Source organism: Sturnus vulgaris, chromosome 5, assembly GCF_052056855.1.
Source record: "Sturnus vulgaris isolate bStuVul1 chromosome 5, bStuVul1.hap1, whole genome shotgun sequence".
Classification (NCBI taxonomy): domain Eukaryota; kingdom Metazoa; phylum Chordata; class Aves; order Passeriformes; family Sturnidae; genus Sturnus; species Sturnus vulgaris.
The window spans coordinates 29,943,790-29,955,190 of NC_142247.1; the positions used below are offsets into that span (position 1 = coordinate 29,943,790).

The 11,401-nt window shown below is 49.3% G+C and overlaps 2 protein-coding genes across 2 annotated transcripts; both read right to left on the reverse strand.

Moving 5' to 3' along the window:
• Nucleotides 1-471: 471 nt before the first annotated feature.
• On the reverse strand, nucleotides 472-9,939 carry MIEF1 (mitochondrial elongation factor 1). The gene is made up of 5 exons (XM_014885321.2): nucleotides 9,768-9,939; nucleotides 8,294-8,442; nucleotides 8,004-8,184; nucleotides 5,793-6,055; nucleotides 472-4,703 (listed from the first exon to the last, which is right to left on the reverse strand). The coding sequence occupies exons 2-5, from the start codon at nucleotides 8,435-8,437 to the stop codon at nucleotides 3,897-3,899; spliced, it is 1,395 nt and encodes a 464-aa protein (XP_014740807.2). The 5' UTR covers nucleotides 8,438-8,442; nucleotides 9,768-9,939; the 3' UTR covers nucleotides 472-3,896.
• Nucleotides 9,940-9,949: 10 nt separating this feature from the next.
• Nucleotides 9,950-10,431, reverse strand: MIURF (mitochondrial elongation factor 1 upstream open reading frame). The gene has a single exon (XM_088165286.1). The coding sequence runs from the start codon at nucleotides 10,160-10,162 to the stop codon at nucleotides 9,950-9,952; it is 213 nt and encodes a 70-aa protein (XP_088021412.1). The 5' UTR covers nucleotides 10,163-10,431.
• Between the last annotated feature and the right edge of the window lie 970 nt (nucleotides 10,432-11,401).

Sequence of the window (11,401 nt, forward strand, 5' to 3'; positions counted from 1 at the left end):
CTGATGCCTGGATAAGAGGAGTGCATTTGGGAGGGGAGAGGCCTGGCACACAAAAACCAAGATGTGACTGAACAAGGGTGGGGAAGCCCACACAACAAAATTTAATATTCCAGAGGCACGGAAGCCTCTGAAGTCTGGGGAGCCACATGAAAAGTAGGTGCCTGTCCGGGCACGCGGACTATGGGAGCGAGGATGAGAGGCTCAGCGCCACAGTTACGCATCATCTTGTGACTGGTGTGAAAGCTGCCAGGAGCCGGGATGCTGCTGCGCCCCAGCTGATTGCTCCCTCGAGACAAGCTGCAAAGTGCTGAGTGCCCGGAGCTGCAAGGGGAAAGCAAGTGAATCAGCAAGGAGCAAGTCAGTCCCCAAGCACTGGTGTGGTGCAGAATTGTATCAGCATGAAGGTGATGCACCGCGATGAAAGCAGAGAGAGATGTTCCTTTGTTTATAAACATGCCAGAGACAACCAGGTTACCGTGGAAAGTAATTTTATTTCAGAATTCCACACACTCTGTCACAGATCATGCACTTGGACTTTCCCCTTTGCAAATCCACAGCCTCCAGGCCTGGGAGAGATGAGGCATCATCTCTTCACTTCTCACTGCGTGCCCACATGCTAAGAATGAGGGCCTTGATGGCAGCTTGCCAGGGGGCAGAAAGCAGCCTCTTGTTTCCATAATTGCTTTTAAACACGGGAAAAGAAATCCATCTGACTTGAAAGATTAGTAGTGGAGCTCAGCAGCAGTGAAATTCACAGCTGAGCAAATTGGTCCTCACCCTGTGCTTACAGGGAACAAGACAACAATATCATGGGAAGCTTGTGTGAGCTAAGCTACGGCAGAACACAGGGAGACATTCTCGGAGCTGAGGCAGCCATTAGCCCAATGCATGCCCTGGGCCTCTTACAATCAATCTGTCTCTGAGCTGCTCTGCCAGGAAGGTGGCTGGGAGCTGCCCTTTTCACATTCAGCTTTAGGTTCTCCTGCTCTGTGCTACAGATTTGACCAGGAAGTAGCCTACCTGTAGGTAAGACAGCCCTCCAGGCTGTACATCAACACATGTACTGCATTTAATACTGAAAGGTTCCAGTTTGAAAGACTCTGCAACATTCTGTTTGACCCACAGGCTGGGTGCAGCATTACTGGAAGTTTTCTGCATACTCACCCTACACCTTCTTCCCTGCTTTTATTGCCCCTTATACCTGACCCTGCTCTTAAAATAATCCTAGTTGCAGTGTCTCTGTGACCCATCACATCTTTGGCCTTTTTCAAGACTGCCACTGCCAGGCCAGCTATTGCCTGCTGTGGTGGCTGCCTGTAGGAAGTGATCATTTGCCTCCTGAGAACAGGCTTGTGGCTAGGTCAAAGGAGGACAAAACTGAGGGGAAGAAATGACGGAGATGGTTAATGGAAGTGGAGTAGAGTCTACAGAAAAGGCAAAAAGGCAGCTTCAGTCTCCATTTGATACACAAATTGAGCTCGATAGCAGCAACAAAATGGCCATAAAATATTAATTCATTAGGTTGCCAGGAAGAAGTAAAAGTATTCATGTAAAAAATTGTATATACAGATATGTATGTGACAACTGTTCCCAAGTTGTATCTTACCTTTTTTTTTTTTATCTAGAGTTTTAATCATTTCCAACCACATGGTTGTTAAAATGTGAAGACCACAGTACTGGAGTCAGCACCAAGTGAGGGGTGACATCACCCTGAAGAAATGAGCTTTGGGGGAACTCCTGACAACCCACATATTTTAATATTTTTGTTGACCTTCAAGTAATTAAAAACAAGGGGAATTCCCCTCAATAGCCTATAGGCTCCAAGTCTTACCTGTCTGCTTTTAGAGTAGGAAGGCTGACATCAGAAAGGCAGTGGGGGGAAAGAGAAGGAAGAGAGGGAAAAAGTCTGGGAACCAGAGTGAAGAGCAATCAAGAGTTGACCAACACTGACTGCTGCAAAACTTACAAAACACAGTCATACAAATGGGATTCCTGTTAAACTTTGACTATAGACTTTATATATACACACAGACACTTCAAAGTACACATCTGGCAGTCTAGAAAATACCAGTACCTAAGGATTAAATAATTTAAAATGCAATGTTGCTTTATCACTGTATACAGAATGCTGTCTGACACATTGGCTAAAATGGACGGATTGTCCAAGAAAGATGCTCACTCCCTCACCTCACCAGTACTGCCTCTAGAAAGAGCCCAGGCTGAAAGTCTTCCCTCCGTGGTTCCACTCCTGAAATTCGCCTTGAAATTTCTCTGTCAAAGTTGGGGGAAGTCCTGAGAGGAAGAGAGGAGAAAAGGATTCCTGCTCCCTCCAAACTCTGCTGCTGTAGTAGTTCTCTCCACTGGCTAAGGAGGCTGGAACAGCAAGGGCGAAAAAAGCTGCTAAAGCAGGGAAAAGGCAAATACGTTTCTGAAACAATAGTTATGCTGGTCTTTTGAGTTACACACAGAGCTCCAGACTCGGGGGGACACCTTCCCTCTCACTTTTTGAAGACAGCAGGTGGCAGAGTCTACAGCCTGAGAGCAGCCATACTGGAGTGGGCAGAACTGCACTGCCAACAGGTCCAAACAGAAGGAATGGCAAGGTGTGCCTTCACCAGCTTTCTGAGAGTATTTGTATAATGGGAGCACTGGAAAGTCAGCACGTGGGAATGAGGAAGGGAATGGATAGCCTCAGTTCTGGGGAGGGGACTAAAGCACACAGAGCAGACGACAAAGCTAATATATCTCTAAATGCCAGCTTTGTATATGTACCCTAATACCAGTGTATGGGACAGAACCTTGCTGATGGCACCAGTTCAGCTCTGCCACCTTAACAGCCTTTAGAGCTGGTGAGAATCTGGCTTGTGTGTGCTTATTCCAAAGCCCTTTGAGGCATGCAGTCTTGTTCCCACCTCGAGTAAACCAGAATGAGGAAAAGATTGAAAAAAAAATCCCATGTGTGTCTCCCCCTTCTCTCCTATAATTACTTTTCCTCCAGGCCAGAGGCAACTAAAGAGCTGCCTTGTTCTCCACTCCTGATGCCATTCCCAGCAAATCTGGCTAGGCAGGAACAGCAAGCTCTGCTTCTTCAGCCTCATTATACAGCCAGACCACAAAGGTTCCTTCCTCCCCTGTGACAGCTTCAACAAGAATTGCCCGTACAGGAGGTTGTGTGGCAGCAGACTGGACAAATTCTGGCCCTTAATCCCGAACCCAGCTTGCAAAGGATGAGACGGCTCCATGGGAGCAGAAGCTGTGGAAATTCTCCGATTTCAAGCTCTGTAGCCCTAAATATTGCCAGTGTAATCATTATCCACTCAGAAATATAAAAAGAACCCTACCCAAAATATCTCACTCAGTCTGCCCTGCATGACTGGGCCAAAAGGACATAAAAGTAAGGGAAGTGAGACAGTGTGGGACAGCAGATAAAAAGAAACATAGGCTGGAGGAAAAGTCAGGATGGAAGAAATTAAACAACCTCAGTGCAAATCTGCTAAAATCATCACTGGATTTACCAGCCCAGTTCCACCTTCTTCAGACCAAAAAGTGTTTGCTGCAGTAAGTGTACTACAGAAGAAAGAAGTGCATAGTTTGGTTTATTTTCTTGGTAGACACTTAAAACTCAGCAGAATTTATGTGAAGATCTCAGAGCTGCAGCTTTAGCCTCTCTTCCCTAGCTGATGGATACCTGTTGGGGCAGAGATGGTGGAAATGGACCAGTAGCACCAAGAAATTCAGTGGGAGCACCAACTCCACAGCAGGAATTACTAATGAAACAAAACAGGGAAGTGGTGAAGAGAGAGAGGGAGATAGGGAGAAGTGGAGAAGACATAATTCGCAGTAATCAAAGGCTGCATTGGCTAAACCCTATCAACACTTCCCTAGGTAAGGCCCCATTACGTCTGCAGCAAGACCTCCGGCTCCGACAGAGAGCTGTAGAGGGTGTAGCCCAACTCATCCACTTCTTCGGGGGTGAGCTCTGAAAACAAGTTCACCTTGGGGTTCAGGGCACTAGGCAGGACACCTGCCTCCAGGTAGCGGATCAGCCCCTTCAGTGCCTGCAAGAAGCGATCAGCCAGCATGTCCTGGGACCAGTCAGTCTCCTCCTGGGAGAGGTGCAGGATGACATTGGTGAGCTGGCTGGCAGTGAGGTGTCCAAGAGCTGGGTTTAACTTGCATACTGCTTTGAAGATCTTGAGGCACAAGCAGCGGCAGCCAGCATCACCCTGGTCCAGGGCGCGGAGGCGAGCCGTTTCTGCTGGCCGCAGGCTCAGGCGCCACAGGTTGTCATTCTGGGCCAATCGGTGAGGTTTGGCAACGAGGACGATGTCCCCGAGTGTCAGGGATGGCAGAAAGTCAATAAAAAGATGCCGATCTGCATCATACTGGACTTCCAGTGTCAAATCTGCTGGGGGAGCTGCTGGACGGATCACATAGTCCAAGAGGCTCCCAATTGCTGGCCAGTTGATGGACCCAGCTACAACTTTCTCAAAGGTGTCTGCTACAGTTTTGGGGGAAAGGTAACCTCCCACCACACAGCGGTCCCAGTAGCTGCTCCCACGAGGAAAGTACTCTGGGTTTTCTCGACGCACCAAGTAGAAGCCAGGAATGTTCATGATGGTGTCCTCCCCCGGGATACACGACCACAGGTTCTGCTCCAGCATGAGAGGTACAATGAGCTGGATGTGGTCAGCCGTCACTACCTTTCACAAGAGAGAAAAGTCAGTAAGAATAAGCTTTCTCTCTCCACATCCATTTTATTCACCACCTTTAGATAGCCTTCTGTCCAAAGGAACCTGGAATAAGGATTCAGCTGTCTCATTCTCCTCTCTGCGTGGGATTCCCAGCCTCCCTTTGTTAAAAGGCATTCTGAAGGACTATTTGCAACCATCAGTGGGATAATTCCAAGGTATAGCCAAAGCTAGTGCTTACGTGGTATGTGCTATTTAGAGACCTGACATGGACTGCATATAGATGAATCATTCTGCCTCATACTGCTCTAAGTCGGCTCCTTGGTTGTGAGATGCAGCTGGCCTAGGGCATGGCAACACCGCATGACAATTTAAACAGGAGACAGAGCATTAAGTTTCTTGACAAGCTTCCATTGCCATGGTTTAATATTCCAATGCTACAGCTAGGTACACTGCCCTCACCTGGTCTGCCACATTGTTTGGAAAAAGGTCATTAAATATTCCTTTTCACCAATGTGATTAAGACCCCAGATCTAAGTTTCACTGGACATTCCATGCTCCATTCCAGAGCTCTGACTCAAACAAAGAAGTGTGCCTCTGAATCACTCACTATAGCCATGGGCATCTTGCCGTCAGGGAGATATTGCAGCAGGGACTGCTGTCCAATCCAGGTCTGCCATGCATTTAAAAAAAAAAAAAAAAAAAAAAAAAAAAAGAGGTAGGAAAGACCTACATGAATATACGGGAGTTCTGTATTTGGATGGTTACAGAGGGATGCAGAAAAAACAGATGTCTACCAGAGAAACAACAAGAAAAACACAACTAAAAGGAGAGACAGAAGAGAAGCAAAGGACTGAGATATTTTTGAGAAATAAACAAGGAAAAAGCAAAGGCTTTGCAGACAATGACAGAGCAGCCTGGTCACACCTGTTCACATAGCACTGTGGAAATCAGTGCCTGCCTCCACAGTGGGAAAGGCAACACCGGGGCCTTATTAGTGAGGAATGCTGTGCTGAGCCAGCAGTGCCACCAGGGAAGCCTGAAACGCCCGTGCGTGGTCAGCTTCCTGAAGAAGGCGCCTGCTGCGTCCCCAGGAGTTACCTGCAGGTCATCGTAGAGGCTGCCGCTGAGGTACATGTCGCGCAGGGGCATGTCGGGCAGCTTGGCGCGCAGGAAGCTGCGCAGCTCCGCGCAGATATCCACGGCCGCCTGCTTGGCCCGAGCCTGCTCGTCCGCCGGGATCGCCACCCGCCGCCGGTAGTACGCAAACAGCTTCTCCTGCAGGGACAGGCGAAGGCGGGACTTCTTCAGCTCCACCTGACTCCTCTTGGCAGATGGCTTGGGCTTTGTGGGTCGAAAAATGTCTGCAAGACAGAAGGAAAACTGTTAAGGTTGCAGCTGATTTCATTTCACTGTGAAGAGTTCCGCAGAACAGAATCTGCAGCGCGGAACTGCAGTCTCCCAGATCTCAAAAAGCCCTTGGCAGACATTCTGCAGGCTCTACATAGGTACTACTCCAAAGGGGCATGCTGAGGAACTTCAAAACATACTGCTAAGAGCATCAAAAGGGATGAAAACAAGTTACTAGATTCGAAAAATAGACAGACTAATGTTGTGCACAAGGATGCAATTTTAATGGCTATGTGGACAGTATCTCAGCTCAATTTCATCAAAAATTCAGTGCTGTTACCAGTTCAAAAGCTTTCAGTGTGATGCCAGACCAGTGAATAAAACGCTTTTGAACAACCATCATGATTTCTTTGAGATTTTAATATTGAAACAGATTATTACAAATTACCCAGTCCTGACTAGCATATCAGAGAAGACTGCCACCTGGAAATGAAACAGTTGTTGGGAGTCTGATCAGCTCAGGCCATCAGAGCTCCAGTGATACCCCCCTGAAACCTTCACTGGAAAAAGACTCAGAGAGCCCATTCAGAGGCACAATGCAACAACACAAGGCTTACATTGCCATCTGCGTTACTAAACAACGTCTGCCCTGCACAGATTCTCTGAGCCCCTTTTTTCAGACTGGTTTCCCAAAGAAATACATCAATGCTTCCCATCCATTTCAGATTTCTCTTAACATGGACAAAGAGCTAACAATGAGAATTAAAGGGGAATTACAGATCTAAGAGAACTTTGGAAGGGCTGGGATACCTAAGGGGTGCAGGACCAATCCCCGAGTCAGTGGCCCCATTAAAGCAATTGGCTCTTGCAGACTTGTTTGGTGATAGGCATTTGGCCACACAGTACGTGAGGAATGGCTGACCGAGCTGCACACAAACCCGTCTAGCCCAGCCTCAGCAGCTGTTGTCTCTTGTCCCACTGGGTTCTTTTGGACAGATTTGAGCTTTTTATGTGTAAAGGAAATAATGCACAAAACCACAGGGAACTGGATTTCATTGCCTATTTATAAAAAAATTATTTTTCCACACTGAGTTTTAATTTACTTCTAATTGAAGAATTTAAGACATCATTATCCATGTTTTTATTACTCAGTCCATATGCTTGGGGACTCCAATCAAATTATCTAGACCACATTTAACACAGCTGTCTAGTTTTTAATGTTTCCTCAGCAGAAAACCTCTTGCTATCCCAGAGATAACTTTCTTTAAAATAATCTGGAAATCAAGTTAATAGCTTGATTCTGATTTTTAGTTTAAATCTCCAAGTGTAAATCTCCTGCAATGAGTGACCAGTGAAAGAAAGTAAAATGACTGAGAACAAAGAACCAACCACACATAAGAAAACATGGTTGGATTCTCAATTACTGATTATCCCACCCAGAAAGAAAAATACAGGACACTTTCTATAGACTGTTGAAGACAAATACGGTGATAAGCAGCACTAAACAGGGAAATGTCAATTGAGAAATTATTTTGAAAATGATAGCAATAATATAGGAAATATGGCTATAAATTGCTAGTACATCACAACTCGAATACTCCCTCCTTAAAAAGATACGAGCAAACTGGAATGACACAAAGAAACGCAACAGTGCTTGAAACGAATGGAATAGCTTTCTATCAGGAAAGATTAGATATTAAGATCGAAAGAGAAAAAATTAAGGAAAATAAAGCTTAACACCATGAAGTCATGAGAAGAATGAAGAGTGCAAATGGATGACTATTATTGACTAGTCCCCAATGTCAGTTCTGATTCTTGAAGTTACCAGTGGACCTGCTTAAAAGAAAAACATAAAAATCCCAGGCCAGACAGGGTATTTCCTTCCCTGTATTCCTTTAAATAAATGCAGGGTTCATAGGCCTGGATGACTCTGTGATGCAGGAGCATGGTCGTGCCTCTTACCTGTGTCTGCAGGTGAAGGATCAGTGGGAAGGGTCTGCAGGGAGCGGCTTAGGCTGGTCTTCATGTCCTGGGTCAGCAGGCGTGAGGAGGAGCCCAGCCAGTTTGGCTCTTCCCAGCTTCTCTTTCCCGACTGGCTCATGCGAGTGGGGCTGCTGGGAGCGCTGATGGCCCGGTCGTACATCTAAACCAGGAAGAGTTTGAGTCACCGAGGGCCCAACGCAGCACCCCGGCTCTTCCCACCGGCCCTGCCCGCTGCCGGAGCCGTGCCCGGTGCCCGCCGTGGCACTCACCCGCTTGACGGCCAGCGTGGCAATGCCCAGCATGGCGGCGCCGCCCACGCCCAGCACCAGCCGCGCGTTGGCCAGCACGAAGTCGATGGCGGTGCCGATGCCGTTGTCATCCTTCTTCCCTTTGCGCTGCCCAGCGCCTGCCATCTTACCTGCAAGGGGCGGGAACGTTACGCACACGGGCCCTGATGGTTCACCCCCTTCTCCCACACCTCGCTCCCACCGCTCCCGGGTTCTGCCCCAGGAAGGGACCACCCAACCCTGCGCCCTCTCTAATTATGTTCCCTCAAAGAGCTGCTTGTTCCCAGCAGTGCCAGGACAGTACTGACCAAGCAATGCCCAATACCTGAGGGAACACATCCAAATCTGATGTAAGGTCCCTAATAATTGAATAGGTTAAATGAAAGAAAGGAGAATTTACTTCCGCAGTATTTTGCAATAAAATCTTGCAAATTAAGCAAAACCCTATAACTATTCAGGTATTCTTCTTACAATTTGTGCTCCTCAAAGGAAGCATAGCCGATTTATTTCCTAATTTCTAACGTAACGTGTGATTTTGCTCACAGACAAGGCAATACAGGATTGGTCAACTGTCTGGAACAAAGTGGAATCTTCCCCAAGAACTGATAGGTAGTCTCAAAGCTTCCATTCACAAATTAATTTCTAGACAGTGTCCAATCCCAGATACTTCAAAGACACCCAAGAATCAACAGTACAGACTACAATCCATGATAAAAGGAACAGCTCCCTTGCCTTCATTTGATGTTTATTCTTGCCCTTAAGGCTGGTGGGTTTCACTCTCAGACAAATCATGTAAAACACTGACATGAATATTTTCCTACATGTCTACTTTTGTGTCCTCAAATTTCCATTTAACCTGACCTTAAGATTTAAATTTAAAGTCTCTCTGGCCAACATGGCCTCAAGCTGTGCCAGGGAAAGCTCAGGCTGGACATCAGGAGGAACTTCTTCACAAATGGGTGATTAGACATTGGATTGGGCTGCCCAATGCCAGTGAGCGAGGTGATGGAGTCACCATCCCCAGGGGTGTTTAACCTGGATGTCACACACAGTGCCATGTTCTAGTTACAAGGTGGTCATCAGTCAAAGATAGGACTCAATGATCTCAGAGGCCTTTTCCAACCTAAATGATTCCCGTGATCCTGTAAAACACACTTTACCATCACTGTACCCATAGGTGGATCCCCAGTGAACCTACATGAAAACACCAAGAAACTCCTGCACTGTGACTTCGGGTCCGTTTTTCTGAGTCAGTGTCCAATGCTCTGAGCCTGCCTGCCTGCCTGCCTGGGGTGGTTTGAAACTGCCCTTTGTTTTCTCAGGGGGAATGCTCCTGCCTGGATGAACCAAGAATACATTCACTTGTCATCCCCATGCAGAAAAAACCCTGCACTTTTGCAAAGCTCACTGTAACAGCAGCACAAAGAATGCGGTTATATCATTGTAAATGACCTACCTGTGACCTAATGCATTTGTGAAGAGAACAGGAGAGCCCTCCTGGTGTGCCTGTGGTAGCACCTTCAGGACTTCTTTCAAGAAAGTGGTGGGTAGTGACTGTTAATCATCTCTTCTGGTTGGCGAGGGGATTTTGAAAAGAAGAGGGAGGTAAGTGGGACCCGTGGGAGCTACAGGGAATCTTTAAACCAGGCCCCCGAGCCTGTTCTGCAGGAAAGCCTGCCCCTTCTCCAGCTGCCTTTCCTTGTCCTCCAGCCGCTGCAGCCCCTGGTTCCGGCGGAACTCGCGGCGGATAGAGGCGAGGTAGAAATCCCGGTCGGTGTAGCGCAGGCCGCGGCCGCGGCGCAGCAGAGCCCGGTACAGACTCAGCACCGCCTCCCGAGACCACGCGGCCATGGGGGACAAGTGTGCGGCGCGAGCGGGCGACCTGCAGAGGAGTGACCGAGCGCGGGATCCGGGTCAGCTTCTCCCTTCCCGAGGGACCTGCCGGCCGCCGCCTGCCGCTCGGTGCCGGGGCCGCCCGTCCAACGGCGCAGAGTAACGGCCGGGCCGGGGCGCGGAGGCCGCTGCAGCCCCGCGGGAGGAGCGCGGACGCCCCACTCTTACCGGGCTGCGAGCGCGGGGCTGCTCCGGGGCCTGTCCCGGGGTCACCCGGCAGCACCGCGCTTCCGCTTCCGGGCCGCTTCCGAGCCGCTTCCGGGCCGCGCCCGCCAATGGCAGCGCCAGCGCCGCGGGCAGCGAGCCGCGCGGGCCTGAGGCGGCGGCGGCGCGGCGCTGCCGCCCTCTGGCGGCCGGGAGGAGAGCTGCCCGCGCCCGTCCCACCCCGGCTGCCCGGGATGCTCCCGGCCGGGAAGGGCCCGCGGGCCTCCGTGTGGCGTGTGCGGCTCCATGTATGGCTCCATGTACGGCTCCATGTACGGCTCCATGTACGGCTCCGTGTGGCGTGTGCAGTTCCATGTATGGCTCCATGTCCGGCTCCGTGTCCTGAAGCACAGCGCGATGGGCTGCCGGCCCCGAAAGACAGCGTGTCTGCCTTGCGCCGTGGTCACGGAATCACGGATTCGGTTAAGTTGGAGAAGACTGTGAGGTCATGGAGTCCAGCCTCTGACTGAACACCTTGTCAACCACACCGTGGCACTTAGTGCCGCATCCAGTCCTTCCTTAAATACCTCCAGGGACGGTGACCCCACCACCTCCCTGGGCAGCCCATCCCAATGTCTAATAGCCCTTTCTGAGAAGGAATTCCCCCTAATGTCCAACCTGACCCTCCCCTGGAGAGAGCAGTGGGTCAGTGCTGCATCTCAAGGTACTTCTGACTTGTGGGATGCTAACTTATCAAATTCAAGCTCCTTATCTTTATCTCCAAGGGAACCCCAGAGACCAGGGCTTGGTCTGGAAGCCTCAAGGCTCTAGGAGAAGGGCAGTAGCAACCTCTCTGGGGTCTATCTGAACTGGTGGGAGACTCCGAAAGCCACTACTTTTTGCTCCACTGTCCAGGTGCAAATCCCACTTTTCCATTCTCACCTTCTCTACTATGAGGCGTCTCTGGGGCATACATATTTCTCCTTAGCCATCTCCTCCTCCCCAGGTCCTACCTAAATATAAAACATAATGTGCTGTGCCTCCCCTGGAGGG

Bases quoted from the DNA above. Each gene is read 5' to 3' on its own strand.
- MIEF1 (XM_014885321.2), bottom strand. From the start codon at position 8,437: ATGGCAGGCGCTGGGCAGCGCAAAGGGAAGAAGGATGACAACGGCATC. The intron at 8,185-8,293 runs GTGAGTGCCACG...TTCCTGGTTTAG, and splicing joins CCACGCTGGCCGTCAAGCGG to ATGTACGACCGGGCCATCAG. The intron at 6,056-8,003 runs GTAAGAGGCACG...TCTGTCTTGCAG, and splicing joins TCCTTCACCTGCAGACACAG to ACATTTTTCGACCCACAAAG.
- MIURF (XM_088165286.1), bottom strand. From the start codon at position 10,162: ATGGCCGCGTGGTCTCGGGAGGCGGTGCTGAGTCTGTACCGGGCTCTG.